This window comes from Oncorhynchus mykiss, chromosome 11 (assembly GCF_013265735.2).
Source record: "Oncorhynchus mykiss isolate Arlee chromosome 11, USDA_OmykA_1.1, whole genome shotgun sequence".
NCBI classification, from domain to species: Eukaryota; Metazoa; Chordata; class Actinopteri; order Salmoniformes; family Salmonidae; genus Oncorhynchus; species Oncorhynchus mykiss.
The window spans coordinates 78,055,083-78,073,626 of record NC_048575.1 but is presented as its reverse complement, the minus strand read 5'-3'; the positions used below and the strand labels follow the sequence as shown (position 1 = coordinate 78,073,626).

Below are 18,544 nucleotides of genomic sequence, written 5' to 3'. Positions count from 1 at the left end.
AGGTGTGTTTTTGTTTAGTCACTGTGTGCTACAGCGTATGAAAGCCGATGTGTGTGGGAGAAGAGATGGACAGGGTTAGAATGTTTGTGGTGTAATTTGTTGTGAAGTAGATGGATGTTTTCTCCTGTTTCGACAACTACAGTAAGGACCTGGTGGAGTGGCATAAACAGTCACTAAACCACATAGGTTTAGCCTACATAGCCTACAGTAGTTTAGCCTACAGTAGTTTAGCCTACAGTAGTTTAGCCTACAGTAGTTTAGCCTACATAGCCTACAGTAGTTTAGCCTACAGTAGTTTAGTCTACAGTAGTTTAGCCTACAGTAGTTTAGTCTACAGTAGTTTAGCCTACATAGCCTACAGTAGTTTAGCCTACATAGCCTACAGTAGTTTAGCCTACATATCCTACAGTAGTTTAGCCTACATAGCCTACAGTAGTTTAGCCTACATAGCCTACAGTAGTTTAGCCTACATAGCCTACAGTAGTTTAGCCTACAGTAGTTTAGCCTACATAGCCTACAGTAGTTTAGCCTATAGTAGTTTAGCCTACATAGCCTCCAGCAGTTTAGCCTACAGTAGTTTAGCCTACATAGCCTACAGTAGTTTAGCCTACATAGCCTACAGTAGTTTAGCCTACATAGCCTACAGTAGTTTAGCCTACATAGCCTACAGTAGTTTAGCCTACAGTAGTTTAGCCTACATAGCCTACAGTAGTTTAGCCTACAGTAGTTTAGCCTACATAGCCTACAGCAGTTTAGCCTACAGTAGTTTAGCCTACATAGCCTACAGTAGTTTAGACTACAGTAGTTTAGCCTACATAGCCTACAGTAGTTTAGCCTACATAGCCTACAGTAGTTTAGCCTACAGTAGTTTAGCCTACATAGCCTACAGTAGTTTAGCCTACAGTAGTTTAGCCTAGATAGCCTACAGTAGTTTAGCATACATAGCCTACAGTAGTTTAGCCTACAGTAGTTTAGCCTACATAGCCTACAGTAGTTTAGCCTACAGTAGTTTAGTCTACATAGCCTAGAGTAGTTTAGCCTACATAGCCTACAGTAGATTAGCCTACAGTAGTTTAGTCTACATAGCCTACAGTAGTTTAGCCTACAGTAGTTTAGCCTACATAGCCTACAGTAGTTTAGCCTACAGTTGTTTAGTCTACATAGCCTACAGTAGTTTAGCCTACAGTAGTTTAGTCTACATAGCCTACAGTTGTTTAGTCTACATAGCCTACAGTTGTTTAGTCTACATAGCCTACAGTAGTTTAGCCTACAGTAGTTTAGTCTACATAGCCTACAGTTGTTTAGTCTACATAGCCTACAGTAGTTTAACCTACATAGTCTACAGTAGTTTAGTCTACAGTAGTTTAGTCTCCATAGCCTACAGTAGTTTAGTCTCCATAGCCTACAGTAGTTTAGTCTACATAGCCTACAGTAGTTTAGCCTACATAGCCCACAGTAGTTTAGCCTACATAGCCTACAGTAGTTTAGTCTCCATAGCCTACAGTAGTTTAGTCTCCATAGCCTACAGTAGTTTAGTCTACATAGCCTACAGTAGTTTAGCCTACATAGCCTACAGTAGTTTAGCCTACATAGCCTACAGTAGTTTAGTCTCAATAGCCTACAGTAGTTTAGTCTCCATAGCCTACAGTAGTTTAGTCTCCATAGCCTACAGTAGTTTAGTCTACATAGCCTACAGTAGTTTAGCCTACATAGCCTACAGTAGTTTAGCCTACATAGCCTACAGTAGTTTAGTCTACAGTAGTTTAGTCTACATAGTCTACAGTAGTTTAGCCTACATAGCCTACAGTAGTTTAGCCTACAGTAGTTTAGTCTATATAGCCTACAGTAGTTTAGCCTACAGTAGTTTCTCTACGGACTTTAGTGTTGACCTCGGAGTGAAACTGTTAGTCACAACGTGGATGCTATCGACTTGATGTTGTCAGCGTGTGTGTGTGTGAGAGGCTGTGTTGAGCTCACTGTCAGACACTTACCATTGCCTGAGGGAAGACAGTGACAGGGGCAGGACGAGAAAGAACAAGAAATAATCAAGGTTAGAGCATCACAAGAAGACTGGTGTTCCTCAGAGAGTAGCTCTCCCACATCAAACACTTCAAACACAGTCAGACGTCGCTCTGCTCTGAGAGACTTGAGGAGGAGAGAAACGTCAGTGGATTTTCTTTAGTGACACGTAAATACAACACAATTTGGAAACAGAACGACCTTGAACCAAGTTTTTAAAATCTGCAAAGTACAGAATAATGTGTACAAATACAGTACCCTGCCGAATCCAGCACCTTGAACAGGATGCACTACTGTACACAGGCCTTGTAGTTCTTTAGGTTTCTGCAATAGTGTTTTCATTTGACTTTACAGAGGTCCGATTCATTTATGTAACCAAAGGTAAATCTTTATCTTGTCGTCTGCCTGAGGTACTGTGAGTTCAGGAGTCAAAGGTCAAGAGGTCAGAGAAACTCACCAGCTCGCTGACCAGAGGGATAGGCCGTCTCTTGCGGAGGTCAGGCATGCTGTCGATCCCAAAGGGCGTGGCGCCACTAAACACACACACACACAGTTCAAAACAAGATACAACAACGTACCAAATCTATTAGAGGTCATCATTGCTGGTGGTTGGACTCCAGTCCACTTGAATATGTACAGATCCACACACAGAGAAAGACACACACAAAGACAGGACAGACACACGCACGCACGCACACACGCACGTACGCACGCACACACAGACAGAGGCATTGTCACTGACCCAGGCTTGGCCCACGGGTGCTGGCTGGGGTCTCCATCTCGGCCCTGTAATAGAGGTCAAAGGTCAGGCGTTTAGCCACTGAGACTGACAGTTCTCATAGAAGTTAAGATAATAGAACACGTACACATAATATGACATAAAATCAAAGCAGAATCAGAGACAGAGAGAGAGGGGTTGGACGGGGTTGGTTGAGTTTCACTGAAGCATGCCAGAGAGGATTTCCATCGGCTGAAACACACTGGAGGTTGGATGAGGGAGCATCATCAACAAACAAACACACTGAAGGTTGGATCAGGGAGCATCATCAACAAACAAACACACTGGAGGTTGGATCAGGGAGCATCATCAACAAACAAACACACTGGAGGTTGGATCAGGGAGCACTCACCCACCCACACATGCACTCACCCACCCACACATGCACTCACCCACCCACCCACACATGTACTCACCCACCCACCCACACATGCACACACCCACCCACACATGCACCCACTCACCCACACATGCACCCACTCACCCACCAACACATGCACCCACTCACCCACCAACACATGCACCCACTCACCCACCCATGCAGTCACTCACACACAAACACCCACAAATGTAACCCACAAATCTTTCCTTCTCAAATACACTTTTTTTCTGTCAACAAACAATCTTTCATCATCAATACTGTCCATGATGTCCCTCCACTTTCATCATCAATACTGTCCATGATGTCCCTCTACTTTCATCATCAATACTGTCCATGATGTCCCTCCACTTTCATCATCAATACTGTCCATGATGTCCCTCTACTTTCATCATCAATACTGTCCATGATGTCCCTCCACTTTCATCATCAATACTGTCCATGATGTCCCTCCACTTTCATCATCAATACTGTCCATGATGTCCCTCTACTTTCATCATCAATACTGTCTATGTCCCTCTACTTTCATCATCAATACTGTCCATGATGTCCCTCTACTTTCATCATCAATACTGTCCATGATGTCCCTCTATTTTCATCATCAATACTGTCCATCTCCCTCTACTTTCATCATCAATACTGTCCATCTCCCTCTACTTTCATCATCAATACTGTCCATGATGTCCCTCTACTTTCATCATCAATACTGTCCATGATGTCCCTCTACTTTCATCATCAATACTGTCCATGATGTCCCTCTACTTTCATCATCAATACTGTCCATGATGTCCCTCCACTTTCATCATCAATACTGTCCATGATGTCCCTCTACTTTCCTCATCAATACTGTCCATGTCCCTCCACTTTCATCATCAATACTGTCCATGATGTCCCTCTACTTTCATCATCAATACTGTCCATGATGTCCCTCTACTTTCATCATCAATACTGTCCATGATGTCCCTCTACTTTCATCATCAATACTGTCCATGATGTCCCTCCACTTTCATCATCAATACTGTCCATGATGTCCCTCTACTTTCATCATCAATACTGTCCATGATGTCCCTCTACTTTCATCATCAATACTGTCCATGATGTCCCTCTACTTTCATCATCAATACTGTCCATGATGTCCCTCTACTTTCATCATCAATACTGTCCATGATGTCCCTCTACTTTCATCATCAATACTGTCCATGATGTCCCTCTACTTTCATCATCAATACTGTCCATGATGTCCCTCTACTTTCATCATCAATACTGTCCATGATGTCCCTCTACTTTCATCATCAATACTGTCTATGTCCCTCTACTTTCATCATCAATACTGTCCATGATGTCCCTCTACTTTCATCATCAATACTGTCCATGATGTCCCTCTACTTTCATCATCAATACTGTCCATGATGTCCCTCCACTTTCATCATCAATACTGTCCATGATGTCCCTCCACTTTCATCATCAATACTGTCCATGTCCCTCTACTTTCATCATCAATACTGTCCATGATGTCCCTCCACTTTCATCATCAATACTGTCCATGTCCCTCCACTTTCATCATCAATACTGTCCATGTCCCTCTACTTTCATCATCAATACTGTCCATGTCCCTCTACTTTCATCATCAATACTGTCCATGTCCCTCTACTTTCGTCATCAATACTGTCCATGTCCCTCTACTTTCATCATCAATACTGTCCATGATGTCCCTCCACTTTCATCATCAATACTGTCCATGATGTCCCTCTACTTTCATCATCAATACTGTCCATCTCCCTCCACTTTCATCATCAATACTGTCCATGATGTCCCTCCACTTTCATCATCAATACTGTCTATGTCCCTCTACTTTCATCATCAATACTGTCCATGATGTCCCTCTACTTTCATCATCAATACTGTCCATGATGTCCCTCTACTTTCATCATCAATACTGTCCATGATGTCCCTCCACTTTCATCATCAATACTGTCCATGTCCCTCTACTTTCATCATCAATACTGTCCATGATGTCCCTCCACTTTCATCATCAATACTGTCCATCTCCCTCTACTTTCATCATCAATACTGTCCATGATGTCCCTCTACTTTCATCATCAATACTGTCCATGATGTCCCTCTACTTTCATCATCAATACTGTCCATGTCCCTCTACTTTCATCATCAATACTGTCCATGATGTCCCTCTACTTTCATCATCAATACTGTCCATGTCCCTCTACTTTCATCATCAATACTGTCCATGATGTCCCTCTACTTTCATCATCAATACTGTCCATGTCCCTCTACTTTCATCATCAATACTGTCCATGATGTCCCTCTACTTTCATCATCAATACTGTCCATGTCCCTCTACTTTCATCATCAATACTGTCCATGTCCCTCTACTTTCATCATCAATACTGTCCATGATGTCCCTCTACTTTCATCATCAATACTGTCCATGTCCCTCTACTTTCATCATCAATACTGTCCATGATGTCCCTCCACTTTCATTATCAATACTGTCCATGATGTCCCTCTACTTTCCTCATCAATACTGTCCATGTCCCTCCACTTTCATCATCAATACTGTCCATGATGTCCCTCTACTTTCATCATCAATACTGTCCATGATGTCCCTCTACTTTCATCATCAATACTGTCCATGATGTCCCTCTACTTTCATCATCAATACTGTCCATGATGTCCCTCCACTTTCATCATCAATACTGTCCATGATGTCCCTCTACTTTCATCATCAATACTGTCCATGATGTCCCTCTACTTTCATCATCAATACTGTCCATGATGTCCCTCTACTTTCATCATCAATACTGTCCATGATGTCCCTCTACTTTCATCATCAATACTGTCCATGATGTCCCTCTACTTTCATCATCAATACTGTCCATGATGTCCCTCTACTTTCATCATCAATACTGTCCATGATGTCCCTCTACTTTCATCATCAATACTGTCCATGATGTCCCTCCACTTTCATCATCAATACTGTCCATGATGTCCCTCCACTTTCATCATCAATACTGTCCATGTCCCTCTACTTTCATCATCAATACTGTCCATGATGTCCCTCCACTTTCATCATCAATACTGTCCATGTCCCTCCACTTTCATCATCAATACTGTCCATGTCCCTCTACTTTCATCATCAATACTGTCCATGTCCCTCTACTTTCATCATCAATACTGTCCATGTCCCTCTACTTTCGTCATCAATACTGTCCATGTCCCTCTACTTTCATCATCAATACTGTCCATGATGTCCCTCCACTTTCATCATCAATACTGTCCATGATGTCCCTCTACTTTCATCATCAATACTGTCCATCTCCCTCCACTTTCATCATCAATACTGTCCATGATGTCCCTCCACTTTCATCATCAATACTGTCTATGTCCCTCTACTTTCATCATCAATACTGTCCATGTCCCTCTACTTTCATCATCAATACTGTCCATGATGTCCCTCCACTTTCATCATCAATACTGTCCATGATGTCCCTCTACTTTCATCATCAATACTGTCCATGTCCCTCTACTTTCATCATCAATACTGTCCATGATGTCCCTCCACTTTCATCATCAATACTGTCCATGATGTCCCTCTACTTTCATCATCAATACTGTCCATCTCCCTCCACTTTCATCATCAATACTGTCCATGATGTCCCTCCACTTTCATCATCAATACTGTCCATGTCCCTCCACTTTCATCATCAATACTGTCCATGATGTCCCTCTACTTTCATCATCAATACTGTCCATGTCCCTCTACTTTCATCATCAATACTGTCCATGATGTCCCTCTACTTTCATCATCAATACTGTCCATGTCCCTCTACTTTCATCATCAATACTGTCCATGATGTCCCTCTACTTTCATCATCAATACTGTCCATGTCCCTCTACTTTCATCATCAATACTGTCCATCTCCCTCCACTTTCATCATCAATACTGTCCATGATGTCCCTCCACTTTCATCATCAATACTGTCCATGATGTCCCTCTACTTTCATCATCAATACTGTCCATGTCCCTCTACTTTCATCATCAATACTGTCCATGATGTCCCTCCACTTTCATCATCAATACTGTCCATGATGTCCCTCTACTTTCATCATCAATACTGTCCATCTCCCTCCACTTTCATCATCAATACTGTCCATGATGTCCCTCCACTTTCATCATCAATACTGTCCATGTCCCTCTACTTTCATCATCAATACTGTCCATCTCCCTCCACTTTCATCATCAATACTGTCCATGATGTCCCTCCACTTTCATCATCAATACTGTCCATGTCCCTCTACTTTCATCATCAATACTGTCCATCTCCCTCCACTTTCATCATCAATACTGTCCATGATGTCCCTCTACTTTCATCATCAATACTGTCCATGATGTCCCTCTACTTTCATCATCAATACTGTCCATGTCCCTCTACTTTCATCATCAATACTGTCCATGATGTCCCTCTACTTTCATCATCAATACTGTCCATGTCCCTCTACTTTCATCATCAATACTGTCCATGATGTCCCTCTACTTTCATCATCAATACTGTCCATGATGTCCCTCTACTTTCATCATCAATACTGTCCATGTCCCTCTACTTTCATCATCAATACTGTCCATGTCCCTCTACTTTCATCATCAATACTGTCCATGATGTCCCTCCACTTTCATCATCAATACTGTCCATGTCCCTCTACTTTCATCATCAATACTGTCCATGATGTCCCTCTACTTTCATCATCAATACTGTCCATGATGTCCCTCTACTTTCATCATCAATACTGTCCATGTCCCTCCACTTTCATCATCAATACTGTCCATGTCCCTCCACTTTCATCATCAATACTGTCCATGATGTCCCTCCACTTTCATCATCAATACTGTCCATGATGTCCCTCCACTTTCATCATCAATACTGTCCATGATGTCCCTCTACTTTCATCATCAATACTGTCCATGTCCCTCCACTTTCATCATCAATACTGTCCATGCCCTCTACTTTCATCATCAATACTGTCCATGATGTCCCTCTACTTTCATCATCAATACTGTCCATGTCCCTCTACTTTCATCATCAATACTGTCCATGATGTCCCTCCACTTTCATCATCAATACTGTCCATGTCCCTCTACTTTCATCATCAATACTGTCCATGATGTCCCTCTACTTTCATCATCAATACTGTCCATCTCCCTCTACTTTCATCATCAATACTGTCCATGATGTCCCTCCACTTTCTCCTGAAGGGTGTTTGTTCTGTATGATCAACATGCGGTCAATAATGACCTATTCAGCTATGACCCACTGTGATTAATCAAATCAAATGTATTTATATAGCCCTTAGCTGATATCTCAAAGTGCTGTACAGAAACCCAGCCTAAAACCCCAAACAGCAAGCAATGCAGGTGAGGAAGCACGGTGGCTAGGGAAAAACTCCCTAGAAAGGCCAAAACCTAGGAAGAAACCTAGAGAGGAACCAGGCTATGTGGGGTGGCCAGTCCTCTTCTGGCTGTGCCGGGTGGAGATTATAACATAACATGGCCAAGACCTAGGAAGAAACCTAGAGAGGAACCAGGCTATGTGGGGTGGCCAGTCCTCTTCTGGCTGTGCCGGGTGGTGATTATAACATAACATGGCCAAGACCTAGGAAGAAACCTAGAGAGGAACCAGGCTCTGTGGGGTGGCCAGTCCTCTTCTGGCTGTGCCGGGTGGAGATTATAACATGGCCAAAACCTAGGAAGAAACCTAGAGAGGAACCAGGCTATGTGGGGTGGCCAGTCCTCTTCTGGCTGTGCCGGGTGGAGATTATAACATAACATGGCCAAGACCTAGGAAGAAACCTAGAGAGGAACCAGGCTCTGTGGGGTGGCCAGTCCTCTTCTGGCTGTGCCGGGTGGAGATTATAACATAACATGGCCAAAACCTAGGAAGAAACCTAGAGAGGAACCAGGCTATGTGGGGTGGCCAGTCCTCTTCTGGCTGTGCCGGGTGGAGATTATAACATAACATGGCCAAGACCTAGGAAGAAACCTAGAGAGGAACCAGGCTATGTGGGGTGGCCAGTCCTCTTCCAACTGAATTTCCTACATGGCTCTGACTCCGCATAACTATAAAAACTACCGCATTTACAGCAAAGCTTTGAAATGCACTACTGTTAAAGTGAAATCCCTGAGATAATACCTATGTACTGAGATAATACCTATGTACTGAGATAATACCTATGTACTGAGATAATACCTATGTACTGAGATAATACCTATGTACTGAGATAATACCTATGTACTGAGATAATACCTATGTACTGAGATAATACCTATGTACTGAGATAATACCTATGTACTGAGATAATACCTATGTACTGAGATAATACCTATGTACTGAGATAATACCTATGTACTGAGATAATACCTATGTACTGAGATAATACCTATGTATGGAGATAATACCTATGTACTGAGATAATACCTATGTACTGAGATAATACCTATGTACTGAGATAATACCTATGTACGGAGATAATACCTATGTACTGAGATAATAAAGTTCCCTTTAACCCAATGAGTCGCTCCGCCGTAACGCCGACACATTTTTTTTGTCGCCTTCTAACCACTTTCAAACGTTGTGTGTTTGACTTCTGAGCTGAGCGACGGCGGATCCCGAAGGGGCCCGTGCAAGTTTATATTACAAGAATGTCTGTAGAGTCTAAATGGTTTGAGCTACAAAACTATTCAAAGCTATCTATGAAAAGATGACTATCACGAACACGAACATGTAAAAAAATTTTTTTATCCTGACAAGTTACACAAGTGTCGATAGAAGGTAAGGGGTTCTTCTACATAGAAGCTCATAGGAAATCCCAGGACATAGTGTCTATAATACTGTAAGGGGTTATTCTATATAGATCATAGGAAATCCCAGGTCATAGTGTCTATAATACTGTAAGGGGTTCTTCTACATAGAAGCTCATAGGAAATCCCAGGACATAGTGTCTATAATACTGTAAGGGGTTATTCTATATAGATCATAGGAAATCCCAGGACATAGTGTCTATAGTACTGTAAGGGGTTATTCTATATAGATCATAGGGAATCCCAGGTCATAGTGTCTATAGTACTGTAAGGGGATTTATTCTATATAGATCATAGGGAATCCCAGGACATAGTGTCTATAATACTGTAAGGGGTTCTTCTACATAGATCATAGGAAATCCCAGGTCATAGTGTCTATAGTACTGTAAGGGGTTCTCCTACATAGAAGCTCATAGGGAATCCCAGGTCATAGTGTCTATAATACTGTAAGGGGTTCTTCTACATAGATCATAGGGAATCCCAGGTCATAGTGTCTATAATACTGTAATACGCTCACATATAGTTGCTGTCACAAACTACGTACTCCACACAGTTGTCACTGACTTGCTGGATATTCATTTCCCAGTGAGCAAACCATTTCTGTACTTACAGCATTCATATAAATGCATTTTTATTTATACATTTTGGTCAATAAAACTCATGAATGCAACTGTTCAAATAGTTTTGTGTTTTACTTGTAGCCCTGGTTGTCCTGGAAATAAAATGGTCAAACACTTAATTGTGAGGCTAAATAAAGTGGTTGGACTGGCAGATAAATGAAAGTCAGACAAATTAAAAGTTGATCTTTTGCTGGGGTCTCGGGACTGATAGGGTTAACAAGGAAAACAAGCCTGCATCGGCAAGATCATCACCACCAAGAGACAAACCAAATGAAGGAAGCCATTTAAGTAATACTACTTGATGTTGCCATGTAACATAGGAGCATAAAAAGGTCAACTTCAAAACAAACACCAGCTATGAAGGCATGCGTATAAAGACATTCACATGAGACTATAAAATGGAAAAAAGTGACCTGATCATCTTGACTTCCATCTGAAAGAGAGGAGAGAGAGAGAGAGAGAGAGACAGAGAGAAACAGAGAGACAGAGACAGAGACAATGAGAAAGACAGAGAGACAGAGACAGAGACAATGAGAGAGGAGAGAGAGAGACAGGGAGACAAAGAGAGAGAGACAGAGATACAAAGAGAAAGGAGAGAGAGAGACAGAGACAAAGAGAGAGGCAGAGAGACAGAGAGAGAGAGAGACAAAGAGAGAGAGACAGAAAGAGAGAGGGAGAAAGAAAGAGAGAGAGACAGAAAGAGAGAGAGAGAGGGTGAGAGAGAGAGCGAGAGACAGAGACAGAGACAAAGAGAGGGGAGAGAGAGAGACAAAGAGACAAAGAGAGAGAGAGACAGAGAGGCAAAGAGAAAGGAGAGAGCGAGAGACAAAGACAGAGAGACAGAGAGAGAGGCAGAGAGACAGAGGCGGGGGGAGAGAGCCAGAGAGACAGAGGGAGAGGCAGAGAGACAAAGAGAGGCAGAGATAGGAGAGAGAGAGGAGACAGCGAGACAAAGAGAGGCAGAGAGAGAGACAAAGAGAGGCAGAGAGAGAGAGAGAGAGAGAGAAAGCGAGAGGAGAAAGAAAGAGAGAGGAGAGAGAAAGAGATAGGCAGAGTCATCAACTAAGCAGTTCAAGTAAACAGAACAACTCCTTCCAGCTGATCAATTCGGAGTAAATGCTACAGTAGTGATGCTGGGTGGGTGATGCTACAGTAGTGATGCTGGGAGGGTGATGGTAGAGTAGTGATGCTGGGGGGTGATGCTACAGTAGTGATGCTGGGGGGTGATGGTAGAGTAGTGATGCTGGGAGGGTGATTGTAGAGTAGTGATGCTGGGAGGGGGATTGTAGAGTAGTGATGCTGGCGGGTGATGGTAGAGTTGTGAGTTGTGATGCTGGGAGGGTGATGGTAGAGTAGTGATGCTGGGGAGTGATGGTAGAAGAGGCCCACAGTGAGCCAGACTCACAGGGACACACAGGGATTGAGGTCATGAATGTTTCATCAACATGTATAATTCATTATGAAAATGACTCCTAATCTTCCCTCTTCTTCTTTAATATCAGCCCTACTTTCAGAGGAGATAATTCATGTTTTTAATGCAGTAAATGGCCATACTGCTCCTAGAATGGCAGGTGATGATGCATTGCTACAAATGGGGAGTATAACTACAGGATCACCAAAGAGACAATTCTATATCATATACAGTGCCTTGCGAAAGTATTCAGGCCCCATTGAACTTTGCGACCTTTTGCCACATTTCAGGCTTCAAACATAAAGATATAAAACTGTATTTGTTTGTGAAGAATCAACAACAAGTGGGACACAATCATGAAGTGGAACGACATTTATTGGATATTTCAAACTTTTTTAACAAATCAAAAACTGAAAAATTGGCCGTGCAAAATTATTCAGCCCTCTTAAGTTAATACTTTGTAGCGCCACCTTTTGCTGCGATTACAGCTGTAAGTCGCTTGGGGTATGTCTCTATCAGTTTTGCACATCGAGAGACTGACATTTTTTCCCATTCCTCCTTGCAAAACAGCTCGAGTTCAGTGAGGTTGGATGGAGAGCATTTGTGAACAGCAGTTTTCAGTTCTTTCCACAGATTCTCGATTGGATTCAGGTCTGGACTTTGACTTGGCCATTCTAACACCTGGATATGTTTATTTTTGAACCATTCCATTGTAGATTTTGCTTTATGTTTTGGATCATTGTCTTGTTGGAAGACAAATCTCTGTCCCAGTCTCAGGTCTTTTGCAGACTCCATTCTTCCAGAATAGTCCTGTATTTGGCTCCATCCATCTTCCCATCAATTTTAACCATCTTCCCTGTCCCTGCTGAAGAAAAGCAGGCCCAAACCATGATGCTGCCACCACCATGTTTGACAGTGGGGATGGTGTGTTCAGCTGTGTTGCTTTTACGCCAAACATAACGTTTTGCATTGTTGCCAAAAAGTTCAATTTTGGTTTCATCTGACCAGAGCACTTTCTTCCACATGTTTGGTGTGTCTTCCAGGTGGCTTGTGGCAAACTTTAAGACACTTTTTATGGATATCTTTAAGAAATGGCTTTCTTCTTGCCAATCTTCCATAAAGGCCAGATTTGTGCAATATACGACTGATTGTTGTCTTATGGACAGAGTCTCCCACCTCAGCTGTAGATCTCTGCAGTTCATCCAGAGTGATCATGGGCCTCTTGGCTGCATCTCTGATCAGTCTTCTCCTTGTATGAGTTGAAAGTTTAGAGGGACGGCCAGGTCTTGGTAGATTTGCAGGGGTCTGATACTCCTTCGATTTCAATATTATCGCTTGCACAGTGCTCCTTGGGATGTTTAAAGCTTGGGAAATCTTTTTGTATCCAAATCCGGCTTTAAACTTCTTCACAACAGTATCTCGGACCTGCCTGGTGTGTTCCTTGTTCTTCATGATGCTCTCTGCGCTTTTAACGGACCTCTGAGACTATCACAGTGCAGGTGCATTTATACGGAGACTTGATTACACAGGTGGATTGTATTTATCATCATTAATCATTTAGGTCAACATTGGATCATTCAGAGATCCTCACTGAACTTCTGGAGAGAGTTTGCTGCACTGAAAGTAAAGGGGCTGAATAATTTTGCACGCCCAATTTTTCAGTTTTTGATTTGTTAAAAAAGTTTGAAATATCCAATAAATGTCGTTCCACTTCATGATTGTGTCCCACTTGTTGTTGATTCTTCACAAAGAAATACAGTTTTATATCTTTATGTTTGAAGCCTGAAATGTGGCAAAAGGTCGCAAAGTTCAAGGGGGCCGAATACTTTCGCAAGGCACTGTTCCTTTCGTCGGCCATTCTATGTGATTTCACTCCATATAAGTAACGAAAAGCCAATTTTATACTCCCCCAATCAAATATAATACAGTATCTATGTGGAATAGGTGACATGGAAGTCAATGGAACGGACAATCAGCAGTTGCCTCATGATTTTTGGGTGAATTAAAATAAATTCATGATATGTACCCATATATTCTAACGTATAATGCTTCATGAGGTTTTTAGTTCAACTGTTGTACCCCATCAAAACCCAAAATATAAGCTTGTATTCATTTGATGTTTGTAAACAAAGTAAACATAGACAAAAAAACTATATAACCACAAAACATTATTAAAACTATAACTTTGATTTCATACATCCCTAGCTCTCTCTATGAATTTGAGAGAGTGGTTACATTTATCCAGCCCCATTTCTCAGCTTTTTACCGAAACAAGGGGCAGGGAGTAACTTTGTCGTTGTTTTCACTGCTGATTGCCGCTTTAATTATGAGACAAAATAATACTGTAGAAGATTAGTTCTAGTGAAGAGCAAAGTAAAAGACTTTATAAAACCTACTGCGTCTCCACCGATGAAGAAGTCTACAGGGGAGATATAGTATATAAGGGAGTGTTATTGTACCCCTGAGATGAAACAGAATAAGGGCTTTGATCATTAAAGGTAGGCCGAAAAAGATCTGAGGTTTCTTTGGAAGTGTCGATTTCTCAGATAACAATATAACAATGGTATGGCCCAGGAAAAAAAATAATCCGGAAACAGCTCTAGATTCTTCAACGAGATGAGAAACAAAACAAAATGACAAGAGGTTTTTTTGTAATACAAGAAGAAGAAGAAAAAATGAACTAAAGTCAAACAGAAAACATACAGACTCTGTAACTCATGCTGAGGCCTGAGGAGACAAAAAAAAAGATAAGCGAAGGAAGATGAGGAATCAGAAGACAACAAAAGAAAAAAGATGGTAGAAGTTTGTGCTCATGAAAAAACTTACAGCGCGTGAGATAGAACAAAATAAGTATTGTAGACGTATGACAGAGAAAATGGAATAAATAAATAACCAGATGATGAACATGAGCTCTTGTTCCAGATAGTGCTAGATGAGGAGGAGTACGATGGACGGACGTCTGGTAAGTGATAGCTACCTGGGATGAGGTCATCCTCCTCGAACGTGGACATGGTCATGCTGGTGACCTGATGCTGTGTCTCCCTCTTCTCCTGCAGGATCTGCTGGAAGGTCCTCAGGCACTTCAGCCTCCGCACCTCCCTCTGGCTCATCTCCGGGGGGTGCTCCTTTGGTTCTGCCTCTCCCGCTGCCTCACCCTCAGGGGCTGCAGGGGTATCTGGGACATCTGCTTCTATGTTGGGCTGCGGAGGCGACAGCGGTGGGGGTTCGTCTCCCCGCTTCTCCTGCGGTGCTGGCTCCTCAGCCAAGGAGGAAAGCGAAAGGGACTCTGCAGTGGTGCATTGCGATAGCGAGGTGTTGAGAGTGGGGGCGTCTGTTGGGCCCTGGGGCAAAGGAGACACTCCCTTTTCCTCTGATTCTATATGGGGTGGGGAGAAGGTAGGCTCTGGACCAGCTGAGGAAAAGTCTAGGCCTGGGTGGTAAACATCTTGTCCAGGGTAGGGAAGGGGAGAAGTTTTGCAAGGGTCATCATGGTCCTGTGGGAGGACATCACTGATCTCTTCTGGCAGGGGTTCACTGGGGGAGGGCTCTGAGGGAGCAGAAGAGAGAACACTGGTCTGGATCTGTCCCTCTGTGTCGTCCGTGGCCCCTGGGTTCACCCCATCCTCTTGGGACGTTTGAGACAAATCTGCATGGGGTAAGTCCATTTGAGGCTCATCAAAGACGCTTGTGGGTAGCTCCACCTCGCTCTCGACTCCAGGACTCTGGGCAGTTCCGGGTTCTTCCAGCTTGCGTAGCGCATCCCGCAGGGCAGAACTGAAGTCCAGCACAGCTTGGCCGATCCGCTTCACATTAAAACCCATGTTTTGGATCTCTGTGCTGTTAGGGCGAGGGAGGCGGCCATCCAGGTCTGGAATAACTGTTTCCTCTTTCCCTCTGACCAATGAAATGCCTGTTTCATCCCCTCTGACCGATGGAATGTCTGTTTCAGCCGCAATGCTGTGGCTCAGTAAGGAGTTCTCAGTCCAGGTATAAGTTCCATCTGTAGACTCTTCAGTAATGCCACACTCATAGCCAGAATAAGTCTCCTGGAAACTATCGACTTTGGAGTCAGTTGTGTAGCTGAGATCTGTGGGGGTATCTGCGTGGCTGTACCCTTCCACCTCATCAGTATGTCCTTCCACTGAGTGGTAACCAGAGCTCTGGTGATATGAGTAATCAGCAGCACACTCGTACCCCAGGCGGTGGCTCTCTGTGTGGGCATCGGTCGGAAATTGAGTACCAGGCTGTGGTTTTGGCCTCCGTCTATGGGCGCGCCACTCTTCATGGCTGGAGGTGCTGGGGGGGTTGTAGTGTAGTCCAGACTGGAGGGAGAGGCGGTCTGAGCTTTCTGTGGAGGACAGGCCCAGGGTACTGTACCCCCCTGAGCCCCTGTACCGGCTCCCTGTCCCCTCCAAGCAGGCAGGCCCCTCTCCCTCTTGCTCTTCCAGACTCACCTGTCTGGAGTAAGAGCTTTCTTCATGCCACCTAGTCTCCCCAGACCCACCATGCTGTGGGCCAGCAGCGCCCAAGCCCTCTACCCCAGCACCCCTACTACTACCACTAGCCCCACCATGCCCTGCACCGTGTCTGGACAAGGGCCTCTCGAGGTCAGACTCTGAATTGGGGCTGTGTCCTGAGGACAGGGAGCTGATGCTGGGGAAGTCCTGGCCGTCGTGCTGCTCCAGGTAGCCAAAGCTCAGCTTCCTGATGACGGTGGGTTCTGGGATGTCTGAGCTGTGTTCCGATGTATCCTCCGTCTCAACCTCCTCCTCCTCCTGTTCCTGGCCCTGAAGCTCAACTGACTCTGTGCCTGGCGAGACTGTGGTAGACGTTTCTTCTAACGTTGGCAAGTGGAACTCAACTGGCATTCCGTGTATGCTGTGGCGTTCGCTGAAGACGGACGGTCGGCAGACATTGGAATTTGAATGCTCCATCTGCCTGTCCAAACTGCCATAAGCACTGACAGGCCTCTGGCGAGGGGTTAAGAGCGACCCATCACTGCCCAGTGCTGCCCCAGACCAAGCCCCACCCCCTGGACTGCCACTGGCCTTGTTTCCCGAGCGAATGCCCTCTATCTCCAGGAGCACAGCATCCACACAGGAAGATACCTCCTCTACAGAGCCACGGACAGACGTAAGGTAGTCCCGCAGGTCTGAGATTTCCTCCTGGATCTTGTTGATCCCTCTTAGCTCCTTTAGGATGTGCTCGATGATGGCGCTAGACTCTTCTTCCTCATATTCCTCCTCCTCTTGGTCTTCTTCCTCGTCCTCCTCCAGCAGAGTATCGTGCCGAGTTCTGTAATCCACATAGTCACCCAAAGAAACAGGCCTTTTTGGTTCTGCACGTGTCCTAGTGAATTCAGCCTTACCCCCTTCTGCTCCTGCCACTGCGCCAAACCCAGAACCGTTCATGTTTGGACCAATCCGGTTGTGGTGTTGAGCTTCTCTTCTGCATTCTGGAATTGTTCGAATCCCTGCCGGGATGATCCATTTCTGGTGTTTGGGTGTTCGTCGCTGTTCTGGGACAGTCCTGATCCCATCTGGGATGATCCATTTCTGCTTCCTTGGAGACTGGCAGCTGCTACTGTTGTGCTGCAGAGTGCAAGGGATCCTGACACAGCCCTCTCTGTTTAGCTCCACCTCTCCAACACAGGATACCCCTGACACTCCTCGATGTGCCTTACCATTGGGGACCCTCGAGGAGCAAGCTTCCTCTCTGGGCCCACACCTCGCAAAAATATATGTGCCTTCCTTTCTCTTCTCCTGCACCTCAACTCCCCCCTCCTCCTCGATCCCAGCATTGTTATGGTCTGGGGCAGGTACTTCCTGTCCTGATCCTTGGAGCAGGCGGTGGATCTTCTCCCGGATGACAAGAGCTACCCTGGGGTTGGGGGCCCTCTTTTTGCGAACCTTCTCCTTGGTGTCCACTTTGGGGGCGACACCTGTTCTGTGTTGTCCATTGAAGCGGTTCCTGGAGAACATCTTCTGGGACAAAAGGGGAGGGCTCCTACCCTCAGGTGTCCCCCCACATTGTTGCTGGAGTCACATTACAGGAGAGGGCCAGCATCTAAGTCCGAGAGAACAGACTCATGGGTGCCTATTCAGCTGCACCTATCAGGAACTTTAGTTCATAAATAAAAGACACAAAATCAAGATAAAACACAGCTTTACGGTTAGAACATATTAAGCCTCTGATGAATATCACAGGAAAGCCATGTGACTCCAGTCACCTTTCTGTACACATTTCCTCTCCTTTCCCATCGAAGCACAGTGGAAGAGACATAAAATATGCTCAGAACTGTAAGTACTATGGCTCTTTTAGTTCCACAAAGCAGACAAGACAACAAATAGGAGGAATTTGTGATCTATAGCATACTAGATAAATGCTGTATAAATGTTTTCTATACAAATGCTTTCTTTGGCATGGCATTTCTATTTTCCATTAATGGAAATGGTTATTCACAGGA

The 18,544-nt window shown here is 44.2% G+C and overlaps 1 protein-coding gene across 3 annotated transcripts in view; it reads right to left on the bottom strand.

The window, feature by feature from the left end:
* The window catches only part of LOC110536437 (protein unc-13 homolog B), a 126,315-nt gene that overhangs the window by 82,961 nt on the left and 24,810 nt on the right, over positions 1 to 18,544 (bottom strand). For all 3 annotated transcript variants that reach the window (XR_005034748.1, XM_036936444.1, XM_036936445.1), the window contains exons 2-6: positions 15,056 to 18,198; positions 11,081 to 11,100; positions 2,762 to 2,805; positions 2,477 to 2,552; positions 1,992 to 1,997 (exon numbers count right to left, since the gene is read on the bottom strand). Coding sequence is in view for 2 of the 3 variants with exons in the window: in XM_036936444.1 (XP_036792339.1) it covers positions 1,992 to 1,997; positions 2,477 to 2,552; positions 2,762 to 2,805; positions 11,081 to 11,100; positions 15,056 to 18,059 (3,150 nt within the window). In the remaining variant the exon portion in view is untranslated. The remainder of the gene's footprint in view (positions 1 to 1,991; positions 1,998 to 2,476; positions 2,553 to 2,761; positions 2,806 to 11,080; positions 11,101 to 15,055; positions 18,199 to 18,544) is intronic.